The sequence below is a fragment of the Stegodyphus dumicola genome, chromosome 4 (assembly GCF_044657685.1).
Source record: "Stegodyphus dumicola isolate Sdum_Otavi_A_Nest chromosome 4, ASM4465768v1".
Taxonomy (NCBI): Eukaryota; Metazoa; Arthropoda; class Arachnida; order Araneae; family Eresidae; genus Stegodyphus; species Stegodyphus dumicola.
The window spans coordinates 134,273,109-134,290,137 of NC_140771.1; the positions used below are offsets into that span (position 1 = coordinate 134,273,109).

Consider the following 17,029-nt stretch of genomic DNA (forward strand, 5'->3'; position numbering starts at 1 on the left):
GTTAAGGGTGAAGAAAATGATATTTAATAAAGGTAACTTACAAAACATAAAAAAAGTGTCCCTTTGGGCATAATATAAAATGATTATTTCATATTAATGCTTTCAGATTTTACACATATGTAAATACATATCTATATTTTTTAAATAGGTGGCTTTGCAATCCCTTTCTAATATTGTGTTGGATATATTTCCATCTGTATGCAGTACTGATGGAGGCCAGCTCTTCAAGTATTTTATTTCACCTGAGCACTTTGACAAAAATTTGCTGTAACTAGGGATATACTCTTAAGTCTGTAAATGTATAGGGAAATAATATGATTGTAAAGCTATGGAATTAATGGCCAGATTCCTTTTTTGATAATGGATTGTACTTTGGAGTTATATCCCATTGTAAGACAGAGATGCTTCAAATTATAAAGAAAAATAATGAAGATTTATATTTTATCTATATTTTTGCCATTTAATACACATATGCATATAATGGGGGGGGGGAAGTAGTAATTCAAAAATTCAGCTTTTATTTATACCTGTAAAGGCAGAATTTTTACTTACATGCTTCAGTGCTGCAATCTCATTGCTTGTTTGCTTTAAATACTGATGTTTAACTAATTAGTGTTTGTTAAAAAATAAAGAACAGCTTTAGACATTTCAGATGCATCTGTACATAAATTGATCATCTTGATTTCTGAATACATATTACATGTGGCAAATTCTTAACAAATATATACTGTGTTGTTTGATACTTATATCTCTCACGGAGTGACTACCCAATGGCTGAAAGATTAAGGCTACTAAAATATCCTCACTTGGCCCAGGTCTGATTTTTAATTAGGGCTCACTGAACAAGTTTTTCATGGTTTTCTTTATGAGGGTAACTGAAATACAGTATAAAGTCCATTATCCGGAATGATCTATAATCCATACCTCAAAGCCACAAACTTTTTTTTTTTGTATGCTTTACGCATGTGCGTTTAGCACAAAAAATGAAGCAACTTAAACAACTTACATTGAAAGAAATGTATAACAAAGTAAGCAAGTAAATATTAAGCTCTCTCTCTTTTTTTTTGTGTGTGTGTGTATGTGTGAATTTAGATAACCTTTAGATCATAATTTCTCTTTATGCCTGTAATGCGTTTACGTATGCGCATCTAGCACAAAAAACAAAGCAAACAACTTACATTGAAAGAAATGTTTAATAAAGTAAACAAATAAATATTAAGCTATTTTGTAAATTTTGATACCCTTTAGATCATAATTGCTCTTTATTTCATAAATTACGGTTTAATATTTTTAATTGTATAATTTCTGCTTGCCATCTTACCAGATTTAAATTGATGATCTATAATCCGGAAAAACCCCTAATCCAGAATCGCCGAAGTCGCGACGAGTCTGGATTACGGACTTTGTACTGTATAAGCCAGTGATTTCAGAATGTCCTTTACAAAGGAATGCCTCTTTTAGGCGTATAGCAGTCATACGTTTCTCACAGCTGAGTAAACATTTACAAACCACTGCAGTATTTTAAACTTTTTTGTCAGTCTGACTGTGTTTTAATGTTTATGTGAATGACACCCTGAAAATTGAAATAATCATCAGTTAATGTGACTAGATGAGACAACTGTAAGACTCATAAGCTGGATACTGTAAGTACGTCAAAGGAGTCTTCAATCTAAATCTGGGAAAGACCCAGTACTTCTATAGTTACTGTTCAGAAGGTTTGTTGTTTAAAAGATAAACCTTTTTCTTGCAGTCACTTGAAAATAATTTTATCGAGTAGTAACAAGTTCTTTGCGTCTAGAAGGTCATGTTTCTTCTCATATTCATTTATGTCTGTTTTGTGTGGACTTATGTCTTTGAAACCAAATATTAAAAATGTGGCCAATTCTACTCCTGTTATTAACAAACGGGCCTTTTCGTTTTTCATTGAGGCCTTGATCGCTCTCTACCTTGAAGAATTATGACTTTTATTAACTAATGACTGTTTTTTCCATTTTACTCTTACTTTTGTGGCCATGTTAAGTAATTTTAGCTGAATTAGCCATTTTCACTTTTTGAGGCAGTTCTTATTTTTAAAACAACTTGACTGACGCCATTTTGAACTTTTTCCAAGTCTTTCGACCCCCCCCCTTTAGTTTGTTGGGGCGAGTTCCCACCAACGGACAGTCTTATCACATAGGCTGTTGCCCAGTGACTTTGTTTACCCCTTCTTACGTCACACGACAAGTAGGAGAGCGTTGAAAGACACAGAGGGGAGTTACAACCTCTTTCAGTTTATGCTTCACGATAGAAAAGACTGCATAGCCACAGGTCTGTTTTTTATGTTTCTTTTTCAAAAAAATTTTTTCTTGGTCTTAGCAAGACCCACACTGTTAGATTTCATTTAAATTTAATTTCTGATTTCTAAATTTATAAAGGTTTAATTCTTTAAGATGGCAGGTCTAGCCCATACGTTATTGTATATTTTGACTAATAGCAGAGACCGCTATTTATTATTATTTTTATTATTGTTGTACATCGGAGTTGCATTTTCATTTTTTTACACCTTAATGTGTCATTTTGAGCAGACGCGTTGGGAAATTGGAACAGAGAATTGAGACTAAAAAAAATTTTTAGGGCAATTTATCTAATTAATTAAAAATTTCGTAACGCTAAAGTTTCAATTGTCTGTTTCGGCGAAACGCGTAATGGAGTTAGCTTGGTTCGACGTTTAACCAGAAATTTCCCTTGAAAAGCCAGGTTAGACCTCGAATTGAGCTAATTTACCATTTTCCACTTTATAATTTTTATATGTTTTTATTTGTTTTTACTTGTTGCATCGATTGGTTTTTTATATGTTTTAACTTGTCACATCGATAGGTATTTAATGTATTTTTTGACTTTAACTTGTATCCAACGATTGTATTTTATAATTTACATTTTATTTCGCTTGTAGCCTAATTTTTCACCCCTCAATGTAATTGTTTTTTTTTTTAAAACTGTGTTGAACTTTTTCTTGGAGCCACAGCTCCTGATAACTTTTTGGCGAGCTAACTACAATTTCTCTTCTCATTTCCTTAAGTATATATATATATATATATATATATATATATATATATATATAATAACAAAAAAATTATTTTAAATATATATAAAATAGCAAATAATTAAAAGCCTTTACTTCATTCAAGTATATGAGACTAGGACCTGACAAACGGCTTACTTTTAAACAGGAGTGTTTTTCTACTATTAGCTAAACAGTATCTCATCAGTATTAATTCTTCCAATTCCTTTTGGTCATATGCTCATATTTATTTTATATAAGGGAAAAAAGTGCTGGTCAGATAGCTCATAAAAATTATGCAGTACATTGTAAAATTTGTAGAAGAAGCTACTGTAATATATTGGTATTACATATTGTATCATCTGGAAAATTCAGCAGTTTTTTAAATCAAGTGCATTTTCTTTTAATTATTTTATTACTGCTGATAAAGAATGAACTTTATCAAAGGAGATGTTTAAATATGGTCTTTTCTGCTCACTTTCTGTAATTCTAGTATCTTGCTATGGCATAGGTTTCGTTCAAATGGCTGTTTCTGATTACACAGTTTGAAAATGGTTTGAGAAGTTTAAATACAGAAATTTTGCCCATGCAAGTAATGCTCTATACAGTAATGTTACATGATAGTAATATCAAGAAGGAGGTTGCATCCTAGAAAAGGAATGCTTTGTGTGTGGGGGGGGGAACTTCGGAGAATTGTATACCATTTTTTGTAGATATCCTACTCTGCGAAACCTCATAGCATTTAAAAGAGCCAAAGCAAATGCATGAAAAGCAAGAAGGCAGAGCCAAAGGAATTCTTGGATTTCATATGTGTCATCAATAACATCCTCTATGCCTAGTAAGCGGGTTTGGGAAAAAGTTCAAAAACCATGCAGAATATGTTAAGACCGCTCACTTTCCTTTTTGGGAAAAGATGGCTGAGTGATTAGCTACATAGAAGAAATTGCGAATACTATTGGTGAGACATTTGCTGCCATTTCTTCCAAGAGAAACTATTCACCTGCATTTCTTTCTATCCAGCGCTCAGAAAGAAATTCCATCGCATTCAACTCTTTCAAATCTGAGTCTTATAAAAGAGACTTTACTTTGCTTGAATTAAGGAGAGCTTTGTTGCAGACACATAGGTCTTCTCCGGGTCTTGATGGCGTGAATTATGAAATGCTAAAGCATCTGTGCTATAACTCACTGATTGCCCTTCTCATTCTTTACAATAAAGTGTGGAAGGAGCATAATTTTCCCAGTGCAGGGAGGAGAGCTGTTGTAATTCCTATTGCTAAGCCAGGGAAAGATCCAAGAAATCCCTCCAGCTATCGGCCAATTAACCCTTACGAGTTGCATATGTAAGCTGTTTGAAAACATGGTAAACAGCCGCCTAGTCTACTTCTTGGAAAAGAATAATATTATATCGCCTTATCAAAGCGGTTTCCGAAAGAGGAGAACAGCCGTAGATAACATGCTTCTCTTCAAGACAAGCTTTTGTAAGAAATGCGGTTTGCAAAACCGCATTTGCGGTTTTGCAGCTGAGGATGGTGGTTCGGTAAAACCATCGAAACTAGTCCTGTGGAAATTTTGTAAATATAACGCTGATTTTTGTTGTTTGTCTTCTGAATTTGTGTTTAATCTCTGTTTAAGGGGAAAACAGATCACTGTGTACATGAGGAGAGCATTCTTCTGTGGGAAAAAAAGAATGTAAAATAATAAGCAAACTGGACATCATTGGAATAAATGTTAAAATGCACAAATACTTCTGCTGTAAGTGGGCATTGAATTCACAAATGCTCTTCAAAGTCTATAGCAAATTTGCGATTTCATTATGGGTGTATATTATCATAAAGTATCTTTTCATATAATGCAGCAAGACTGTATTAATTGTAATGGAAACCACCTTTGTATTGTAATTTTTAAGAGATGGATATATTTGAATAAATTGTAGCAAACTGTCTCTGTGTCTAACAATACTTGTGTTTCTGCTTCACTTGTTAGGAAAACTGTTTAAAATGCTTGGTATCTTGCAGGAAATAATTTTTTTTTCCAAGTATGTTAAATAATAATTTTTTTCAATAATTTCATTCAAAGATGATTTATAAGTTCTTAATAATATGTATATTTGAAGGTTTTTTTTTTTTTTTTTTTTTTTTAAGAGGTTGAGGTTTTGGTTGATCTTAATATAACTATCAAATCAAAAATAAAAGGGAGGAGGAGGAGGATTATATTGTTCTTAAATACTGAGAATCTGTTTTGGTGTTGTGTTCTTGGTAGATGCAGCTAAATCCTTACTTACAGTTATAAATTTTTTTCACTTTAAATATGAATATAATAAAAGTGCAAGCTGAAAATTTTGTGGGAAACATGGTTTTGCTCTAGAATAGGGACTCCCCCCCCCCGTGTCAGTCTGTAGCAAGCAATATCTGCCATGTGAATTCTGACAGCCCAATAAAATTTAGTCTTGGTAAAGTTGTCAGAATTAAAAGTCATAAAACTGCCTGGGTGAAATGCTTGGGTCTTGTGATAATGAAATTCCAGAAGATGTAAAGGTAATTCAAAACGGTCGTCAAGTAGTGCCTGGTGAACGGATGGACTTAATGAACTGCTATTGACTTTTTCTTAGACATTGATAATTATAATGTTATTTGTGTGTTTATTGTTCTATATTGTTATATTTATATTCACACATTTATAGTTCTTAGTTCAATTTCATGTCATTCGTTAAAGTTTATGTGTATTATATATGTATACATTTTCACTGCTTCAATTTGCATTGCTTTTAAGGCTCGTTTTTAAGGAGGACGTTGTGACTCCTGTTAAGTTTAGCATTTCCATTTTATTATTATTTAATAGTTTGTTTTGTAATTTTTTTTTTATGTTTGAACCTGGCAACCAGTTTTGTTTTTGAATTTGAATATTGTGATCGGAAAATTCCTGTTCTAAGCAGTTAAGTAAGCAGCAGTTAAGTTACGTTACTGAATGCTTTTTATCATTAAAATGTATGGATCATTTGATCATTATACTATACATGTAAATAGTCGCATTAATATGTATGTGTTTATAAAGTGAAATAAATTTGATATTAAACAAAGTTGTTGGATCTTGAGTCAAAATACATACCGATGGCAAGATTATAAGTAGGAGCTCTAATAGTAGGAAGAGAGAGGCCAAACTGGAAAGGGTGGAGTAAAGTAGGTATGATGTTATATAGGGTACAGAGTTCCTCAACACAAGTGATAAATGATTTGTATGTTTTCAGTTGGGGGGCGGGGGAATACTTATTCCAATGTTTCAAATTCGATCTTTCATACTTATCACAGAGTTTTAAAACCTGCTTTTCTCTTCTAAATTTTAAAGACTCAGTGTCAGTCTGAATCTCTATGGCAGCAATTGGAATGGAACCAGCTGCACCAGTAATAATCCTGAGTGCCTTATTTTGCATCAAGTTAATATCTTCTTGACAGGTTCTGGAGGCAGTGGCTTGCAAGTTCACTCCCCGTACTCCAAAGCAGGCCTGACATAAGTTTTATATGAGGTCAAAAGAGTATCAGTCAAGGAACCCCAAGTGATGCCAGGCAATCTTTTTAAAAGTTTGAGTCTGTTATTTCCCCTGTTAATCATATGGACATGGAAATGACATATACTACATGGATGATACTTCATCATGGCATATAAAAAAAGTGATGTATTATCCAATTCATTAAAAAGTTTGAATTGTAGTAGTATTATTTTATGGTTGGCAAATTCTGGACATTGCCAAAAGTTCTTGAGGATATATGAAATATTATCTAGAATATTAAATCTGTCCTTGCAATCTGTCAAATTTTGCTGCATCTCCTTTTCCCTTTCGTGGTAATGAGTTTTAAGTACAGAAAACTTTTAAAAATTGGTTGAAAGCACATATAAAAACAATTTTGTTTTGCGTTCTTAATTTTATATTGTGTCTAGAAATGATGGAATGATATTTTTAATAAAATTAATTCAAGCATTTATAAATTAGATGTGTAAAAATGAGTGAACTGCTTTAAGGCTGAATATTAAGTGCCTGATGTAGAAATGAGTAATTTGGAATAAGAAAAGTAATGAAAATATTTATGTTTACCCAGCTAAGGATTTAATTTTATATGTCAAATGCATAATGCCTCAAATAATAGCTTATATTTTAGAAGACAAAAAATTGCGCTTTTAAATCGAATAACAATTATAAAAAAAAAAAATCCACTAGAGAAACGAGAAACATTAGGAGTAAGATGTATTAAATATTTATATTCTGTCTGTGAATGAAATTATTATATTATTGATGTAATGCACACAGAATTATGATACATTTGAGATTATACATGTTTGAGTGAGGTTAAAATAGCTCTAACCAAAATGAAATCATCAGCTGTTTTAAAACAAAGGAGGGGGGAATATAATACCAAAAAAGTACTTCATTTGTAAGATTAAATTTTGAATTCTATGAGAAAATTTTGAAGGTGAATTAAAATATTTCTGTAGCATTCAACTTTCAAAGTCATCTTTCATTTAATTGTATATGAGACTTAGTTGATCCCAGGGGCAAATTTAGTAGTATTTATTAATATTTATTAATTTTTTGTTCAGACAGTGTTATATTTTCCCCTTTTGAATAAAAAAGGATTCGAGGCTAATACTATTTCCTTCTGTTGCATGCATAGAAAGTTAATGTTATACGTGCTGATTCAAAGTGAAATTTTTCAGGTGGTTAAGCGTTATGCACCAAAATTTATAATTTAGTGTTGGAGGTAAAAACACTAAAGAATCTATGGGGCATGTTGAAGAATTCTTAAGGTAAATGTGTTCTTAATTTATTGTATATATTTAATTTTGCAGTTATAGAATTAGATTGTTTCATTACTAATATAATAGGTTTTTAAAATTAAAAAATTGACAAATTATTCTTGATAAATGAACATTTAATACTCACATGTACACAAACACATACGCACGTATAAACCATGTCCAGAAAAGTGATTACACAGCCTTTATTTTCACAACTGTTAATCAAGGATATCTACTTCCAGTTACAAAAAAAGTTTTAAATAACATGAATATTCATGCTTTAGCCCACCCTTTTTTTTTCTTTTTTGTTCAAAAAATTGAATTTTGCAAATGATACAAAATGTATTTTTTATGCAGTTCCCTGGGGCCTGTAATTCTTACATTCAGGAAATTTATATCCCTGTTATGAAAAATAAAACACAAGCTTAACTTCCAATATGACAAAAATTGTCTAAGATATTTAATTTCAAAATTTGGGATTTTTGGCATCATTGTCAATTTGCCTTGAGATGCCTTATTAATAAATATATTAGAATAATTTGAGGTGATTTTTTTCCTTCGGAAATGTCATTCAGTGGTATTCTTTTGTGGTTTACTAGAGGGTAACCTACTTTAATTTTCAATTATGATCCATATTGTATGCTGAATGAATTATCTAATTAATTGATAAGCTTTCAAATGCTGAGAGGATCTCATTAATTATAAAGTTTTATTATTTTAGAATCATGATATAATATTCATACAATGAAAGTCAAACTAGAAATATTTTTCATTTTAAAATTATTCAAACAGTGCTACGAGTTGGCTGTTTGTCAATACTAAAGTCTTCCAGTGTTTTCTAGTACAGGGGTTCTCTAAGATTTTGTAAATAAAATTTCATTTTTGAAAAGCATTATGTTGAATAATACTTATAACAATTTGCATAGAATGCTTATCAGTTAATCTGTTGGGTCATCTAAAATTTTCTGATGATAAATACAAATGAAACTGAGCAGAAACATAGGAAACCTACATTGAACTTTTTAGCATCATTTTATTCTGAGTTTTTGCCCCTATAATTTTTGTTTTGGTTCTGTGACATCTCTCAAGCACCTGAAAAATTTACATTTTAAAAAATCATTAGGATCATTCTTAAAAGAAGTTATTGACATGTTGTTAAATAATGTAAAAAAAAAAAAAAAAAAATGAACTGCAGGCTATTCAGAGATTCTTTAAGTAACCTGAAGTGATGCAAATCCAAGAGGGCAAGGTCTTGAATATGGGGGTGGGTGACACAAAACATCTCATCCATGCTCAGTATGTTTTCGTCTGACATTCATCGAAATGTTGGGCCAATCGTAGTTGTGATAGAAAGGTTGGTCACTTTTAGGCTCTTTGCATTGATTTTTTTTTTAATATTAAAACTGCCATTTGGAAACAGTATTTTTCTGAATTCGTCTGATTTGGTGGCAGCAATTTGTAGTATATAATTTCTTTGTAGTCTTTCCATGCACAAAGCATTAATTTTTTTTGGATGCAGTCCCCTTTTGGTATTACTAACCAAAAGAGTTATTTTGGCTAACCTTATGATCTTTCTCATGTAATGTTGCATAGTTCAGAGCTGAAATTTACAGGCTTGTAGTTCTCAAACTACCTTGGAACTGTGTCATAAGAAACAGCACACATTTTGCTGGCAATCTAATTAGCATTTTTTTTTCCATTTTAAAATAAATGAGCATAATATGACAAAAATAACTTATAGGTTCTCTGTTCTTAGCACTGTTCTGAAAAAAAAAAAAAAAATTGTGCCCAGCACATTCTAGGTTAGGTTATTTAATTATGGCAAAGCCTCGAGGGCTATCTGCCTAAGAGGAGGAATGCCTTCGTGCAGGACTTTCTAAGGGAAACTGGCTCGTATACACGTTACACATGGGGAAAACCACGAAAACACCCATGCAACCAGCCCGTTCGCAGGATTCGAACTTCGGATCGAAGTACCAGTGTTCAGCGACTTTACCGCTCGGCCGCTGGTGGGCCTCCAGCACATTCTAGAATTATGCAGTGCGAGTAGAAAAGATTGTATTTGAACATGTCCACTTTGATCAAGGTTACTCAGTATCAGAAGTAATAAAATAATAAGAAAACATACTTCAATTTGAACAATGCAGAATTTTTCAGATGATGCAATATTAACATCAGAAACCTTTTTATAAACTTATATATTATCTTCGTCATGTATAAATGTAAACATTGTGTTCAGTTTGTGTATGGTCTCTGAATATGATTTCAAACATGGAAATTAAATAATCTGGTTCAATTTTTTGTATCTGAATTTAAAATTTTATTTTTTATAATTATGAAAAGTGTGAAATATTCTTAAATATAACTGTAGCGATCCAGGATTTGAATAAAAAATTACATTATATAGGTTTTTACATAATTATTTTTCCTTAAATTTAAAAGAGTTTTATGTAATAATATGGTTGCAGTAGCACAGGAAAGTTATTTGCTACCAAAATTTTAAAGTGTTTATGTGTCAAATGTCATATTTTTACCTTTATTGGCAAAAGCAATTTGATGGACAAAGATTGGGTATATTCTGCTGTAACTTTGATTTTCAAAAACTCAGCAAATTTTGCACATTGTTGATGGCAATGTTCTAAGCATGGCCAATAACATATTATAAATACGACAGTAATATATCTGAATTTCATGTATGGGAATCTCAAATTTTATGAAAATTCTAATTCAGAGTTAAATAATAATTAAAAAGTAAATAGTTTACTATCGGCAAGATTGCATTTTAACTAAAAATAAAAAAAAAAAATTTAACTAAAAAAAATTAAGAATTAAACAATATTATTTTAAAAAGAATTTTTTAAAAATAATATTGTTTAATGCTTCTATGCACTTAACCAGTAAAATCCGAAGATAGTAAAATATATAACAAAAATCAGAAGTTCAAGGAAGGGATATATGTAATAAGCAACACTATAGAAATAAATTTTAATCTAGATTAAAAGTTGTGTAAAGAATGCAGATAAAGTAATTTGAACTCTGAGAACTCTGAGACAAAGTAAGAGAACTCTGAGAGGGTTTGGGTATGATTTTGACCTTGTCGCATTTAATTGTTGAATATGGATGCTTGGTGAAGAATTTAACCAAAAATTTGCTATTTTCTTTAATGAAGTGGCTGGCAGAGAACCCGGATATACCTTTTTTATGTTGAGTAATCATTGTTGATAATTTTCTGGATGTTGAGTCATATATTGAGTTTCTGTGCTAGTATCTTTGCTACAATTTGGTATAATATATATATGCCTGAAGTATCTACTATGGCAATGTCTGATTTATATGATTATAACGATTTTCAGACTGATGGGACTGGGGTAATGGAAAGTTTATAATCAAATCTTCTAAAGATGGAGTACATATGTGGAGTGATTTGGTACTAGGGAGAAATTCCAATAAATTTGCTATTATTTGATCAGTAATGACTTTATTTTTGTAGAAGTGATTGTAGAAGCTATTTCCCCCCCCCCATTTTTATGGTTGAGTTTTTCCTTATAATCAAGAATATATCTGTTGTTTTTAAACACTTTTAGTTGTAATTATATTCAGTTTCATAAAACTGGTGTGCAACAAAAATTTTTGGCTTATTTTAAGTAAAAGGTTATTTTAAGTAAAAATTTTAAGCTTTTATTTTTTACTTAAAATGTAACTCTGAAACAAATTTTATAAAAATTGTGAAATATAAGTCTTTACATGCCCCTGTTCCCTATGATTATGTTAGTAAAGATTTACGCTCATTATAAAGAATATGGCATTAATAGTGTGACTCAGGTAGGAAAAGAAATTTACTGAGATGATTATGACATACCATGTCAGCGCAGTTTTGGAAGTTCGGCTAATTTGAAAATGTTAGTAATTTTCTGTAATGAAAATGTCTGTTTGTAAAGTGATTACAGGTTCCTTGAGCAGATGCTGACAAAGTATATATATTCTAAGCCTTGTATGATATGTGTTTTATGTTGCAGTAGTAAGCTGCCCCTGATTTGCAATGTTCATCCTGTAGTTTGATTTCTATGATGAATGAAACAAAGTTCTGCTCAGATTTTTAAACTGTTAAATATAAAAGTCATCAGTGTCACATCATGATATGGTTTATGCTGCCCTGATCGGTATAATATTTAGTAGTCCTGGCTTCTGTATATTTCATTGGGTTTGGGTTTGAATCCTCTGGGAGGCATGATGTTTGTGTGGCTTAATGACATTATAAATATATGGTGAGCTGAAGTCCTGCTGAGTGGCTTAGCGATAGCGATTGGGAAAGAGGGGTATCTTTAGGCCTTACCCTTGGGGGTTGATCTCCATGAAAATCGGGACAGAACTGAGCAAAGTGATCCTGTGGCCTATTATGCTGGTAAATGCAATTTAAAAAGATTCGAAGACAACTATTGATTTAATATGAAAAAACATCTTAATTGCAGATATTTACAAAATTTAGAAGCAGTAGATATGCAAAAATGATAAAGCTTATTTTCAAAACATAAAATTTTACATCAAAAGATTAAAGGTGCTATACAAAATGCTGTTTAGTGGAACTGACTTGCAATGATGTGTAGCAGGTGTTGGCAACCTTTTTTTGGCTGTGGGTTAAAATCAACCACAATGTGTGTATTAAGATGTTTTGGGCCAGTGGTGTTTTCATTTTAAAACCATCAGTTTGGGTGAATTATAAGTTTGTTTGAGAAAATAATTCTAATATGCTTTAAACTTTAAACGTAAAAATTTAAATTACAATTTTACGTATAAAAACAAACGTAAATGAATTTTATTTATAACATTTTAATAACAAAAGCATCTGAATTTTTGGTGTTTAAGCTCTGCCTGTTCTTACTTAAAATAAATTTTGTGTGTGAAAATATTTGCTTGCATTTATAAGTTGAACAAAATGCCGATTTTTTTCGCTACTGAAGTCATTCTTGGACTACTGAACATCTCAGAGTGCATGAGGAGAATTGAGCTAACAGTATTAATGTTCTCAGATGTCAAAGAATTATAGAACAGCACTGCCAAACTTATCAATTTCTTCTTGAAATTATACTACAATTTAAATTTAAAAATAAAAATGTGTGTTCTTGACTGGAACTTTGTAATCAAACAAAAATGTTATTGTTATTTAGTTTCAATTAATGTTTTTATATATTCTTCAAGTGTTTGTTTCATATTTGCCTTTTACCTTAGTTCTGAAACTGAAGTGGGTTGCTCTGTGACCTGTGGGTCATAGAATGCTCAGACCTGGTGTATAAAATTGTCATCCTTTTTCCATGAAAGTGCCTGCTGTCACAAGGGCCAATTTGAAAGTTTTGCCATATGGTCATTATAATCCTGGTTTTTGGTATCTGTGTTTAGTATCTTTGTCTCCTTTTGTCATTCAACTGATTGTCTGCTTCATTTTAGTGTGCTTGCCCCTCCCCCCAAAAAAAACACCATATACGAGGGATAATATGCAAGTTAGATAAAAAAGTGCAGCCTTAACTTTTAGTCTCAGCAGTGATGCAGTTCTTTCTGAAGAAGTACAGAATTGCCTCAATGAAGGCAATGATGCCTAGATGCATGAGGAGTTATAGTTTTGGTGCTTTTTGGACTTTTCATTGCTATAATTTAAAAAAAAAAAACAGTCTTGGTTAGCTTTGAACCATTTTTCTGAATAAGTATTAGATGAGAAATTTTACATATTCTGGATGTTTCAGAAGTAAAATATTTAGAAGAAATGTGGGAATACAATTTTTTTTTTTTTTTTTTGCTAAAAGTTGGAGAATAGAAAAACTAAAATAATTTAAATGGATTGAATTTCTTTGTTCCCTTTTGTTTTGGGGAGGGTTAGCACTCATTACCTTTTTTTCCTACAGCTTAGAAACCAGCAGAATATAGCTAACACCATGAAATATGTTCTAGAAGAATCGGCATGATTGGTGGAAAAATAAATTACAATAAATAAATAAAAATATAAAATATATCATAAGGGCAAAAATTTTAATGCTTCAGTTTAAAGCATTTTTATAATGAGTTAAGCCATCATGTAATTCCTTTTTTATAGCAATGTTTTTAATTACATAAAGCAATGAAACGGTGCTTGAAAATTTTTCATCATTAATATATTTTCAAAAAACTTAATTTTATGGAATGCCTTTGTGTGTTCCTTATGGTTCCTTGAATATCATGATCTTCCTTTACGGCCATAAAGACTGTTCATCATTTAATACAGCTTTCATGAGTCACACATGTAGCTTGAAAGGTGAAGGTAGAAAATTATAGAGGATTTATTTTCAGCATATAAAATTTCTGAGTTGAATGAATTGTGTGCTTTTAAAAGATATAGAGTGTTCCAAGCTTGTGGCATCATTCTGGATGTTGCTATGTAAAGAATATTCTTAACATCAGCATTCAGTATGTTTAGTGACTATAAGAATGTGATCAAAGTTCATTTCTTAACTATATTTATGTAATATAAAATGAGCTGAAAACTTACCTCATCTGAGAAATCTTGTGAAGAGACCTTGCTTTGATTACAAAAATTAATCTTTATTTATGTATGTTATATTACTCACTTGAGGAATGAACATTGGACATTTTTATTGGTTGTCACTCTAGCATCATGTATTTCATAGAACTTGTTATGTAATAATAATGTAACAGGCAGATGCAGACATTCTTTTAATATATTTTGTTAATCGAAAGTGGGAAAACTAACTGACTGGATTCTTGTGTCTCTAGGATTAGAATTATTTGATAGTTAAGCAGAGCAGGTAAATATGATTTTCAGCAAAACAATGTACCTTGTCAAAGATGTCCACATGACCACACACTTTGTTTAAATGTTTATAATATATTTAAATAAAAATTAAATTACTTCAGTGCTATTCTGCTTTGATGTCAGTTTTGGTGAGATTATCCACATTTAATATTTTGTTCTCTCTAAGTTTCTTGCTAAAGCATCTGTAATTGCATACTGATAAGTAATGAAATGTTATAGTGTTTTTACTTTTATTAAAAGCATTTTCATAACAAATCTTTGGTTCTTACTCTGCATTAATTTAATCCCTCTAGTTTCTTTTGATCAAATAGCTGGCAAACATATTTCAAGGGGACTATGAATTACTAAACTCTTGGTGTATTGGGGTAATACTGTGGAACATGCTTATGGTTAACTAAAAATCATTTAATCTGAGGCAAAAACACAGGAAAATAGAATTACCCATATTATAATACAAGTAACAGAAAAATACTAAGCAGTTTATCTGTATTTTCACCTAATCAATCTTCAGATTTTTTTTTTTTTTTTTTTGACTGTGTAAAATTAAATCATCATTAAATTAAATTAGTAATGGATCACACTTAAAAACAAAAAGAATAATGTATGAACAACACTTGTTTTTCAGTTGAAGTCGTTATGTACCAAATTTTGGCTGTGCACTTGATTTATTTCTATAAATGAGCAATTTTAACTAATAGTGTTCATATGTTCCACAGTACCTACAATTACTTTATATATTTTGCATTAAAAACCATTCCCAAAAACTATGATGTCATAAGCCATCACTCTTGTTATCACTTTTGAGATTTAGTACTTCGTAATTTTTAATGTAGATATTTTGAGTTTTTATGTATTTTTGCCTTCTCGCAAAGTGAGAACTGAATTAATTAAATGAGAAATACTCAATCGTCTGTGAAAAACTGTTTCTGTTTTGTTTTGTTTGCTTAATTTCTTTTATACATAGTTCTAGCTTTATTATAGTATTTGAATAGAACATGTAGCAACAATTAGATAATTCTTTAAATGATATACATTTTGTGCATTCTGAGTTATAATGTGAATGAAATATAATACTGTTAAGTAAACCTAGCGCCAGAGTGTCGCTATGGTAAACAAAGTGAATTTTAAAGAATGCATTTATTCTATTGTGGTTTATGCGCTGTCGGCGAAGTAGGTTTAATTCAATCTAATAAGTTTAAATAAAATGCAAGAAAAAATGCGTGTAATTTAATATTCCGTACCAGGAAGTCATGTGGTGTACACATCAGATTTTTTTATTGGTATGTCAAGGGGTTCAGACGTTTATTTTATTTGTATGTCAAGAGGTAAATGTAATAATTTAATATACGAATAAGAATTATTTATTTAAAAATGGTTTGTTTTATTGTGATTTAACCTTTTTAAGTGAGTGAAATTTAATGAGAGTATTAGAGGACTTGCATTTATGTCCAAATCCTGTGATTTCAAATGAGTTAGGAAATTGTACTTGTATTTTTAAATTTCTCTGATTTTAAAAAAGTTTAGATTTTACAATATTAATTTCACACTATTATGAGATCTGAATATACTGTAGCCATTTTATTTGGAAATAAGACGTCTGTCAGAAAAGAATTACTTTTAATTCTTAATGAACATTTACATTTCTAATAATTTCATTATAGCTTATTTCTTTTTCATTTAAATATTAGAGAAAAATATCTGTGCTCTGAGCTTGTCATTTCACCCTTACAATATACCGTATTTCTTCATGTATTCCCCCCTCTCCTATTTTATCTCCTAGCCTTTTAGGACCTGATTTTGAAGATTTAAAAAATATTTGCATGATTTCCTTTCCTTGCTGCATTCAAAGAACAAGCTTCCCTAAAATTTAAAATGGATTCTTCCACATGGTGATTGTTTTCATTTATGCAAACCCTTGGAAACTACTTGTGAAGGTCACACTGAACCTTTCCCTTAAATTTTTAATCCATTGTTCCCACCAAGCCAGTTTTCACCAGACAAGCCGATTTTTAGATTTGTGATCTGAATTAATTGTCAGTTTGTCCGGTTTTTATAAAAATTATGATTAAATAAAGTAAATTTGCAAAAATATTTTTGAGTATTTTGTTGGAACAGATAATGAATATAACTTGACCTTTATCTAAACTGATCTAAAGGTTTCGAGTGACAAAATGTGAAATTTTTAATTTCTAACCTGAAAATATTTATTGTAAAGTGAATGTTAGTTTCACTTTATAAATTTTTAATTTCTGTTTTAATTATTCAGTCATTCAACCAGTTCTGAATATACATATATATTATAGTATATATGGTAAATGCATAAATTAAAGAAAATAAACAGTTAAAGAGATAAAATTCACAATTTTTGCCTTGTTGCTGTCTAAACCTTTTGTTTAACTTAG

At 30.7% G+C, this 17,029-nt stretch overlaps 1 protein-coding gene across 9 annotated transcripts in view; it reads left to right on the forward strand.

Moving 5' to 3' along the window:
* Window positions 1-17,029, forward strand: part of LOC146997696 (inositol polyphosphate-5-phosphatase A-like) — a 110,400-nt gene that overhangs the window by 39,876 nt on the left and 53,495 nt on the right. For 8 of the 9 annotated variants that reach the window (XM_085815480.1, XM_085815483.1, XM_085815481.1 and 5 more), the window contains one exon: window positions 5,922-5,971. The exons of the other annotated variant lie outside the window; for it this stretch is intronic. In XM_085815480.1, coding sequence (XP_085671606.1) covers window positions 5,922-5,971 — 50 coding nt within the window. The remainder of the gene's footprint in view (window positions 1-5,921; window positions 5,972-17,029) is intronic. 9 annotated transcript variants of the gene reach the window in all.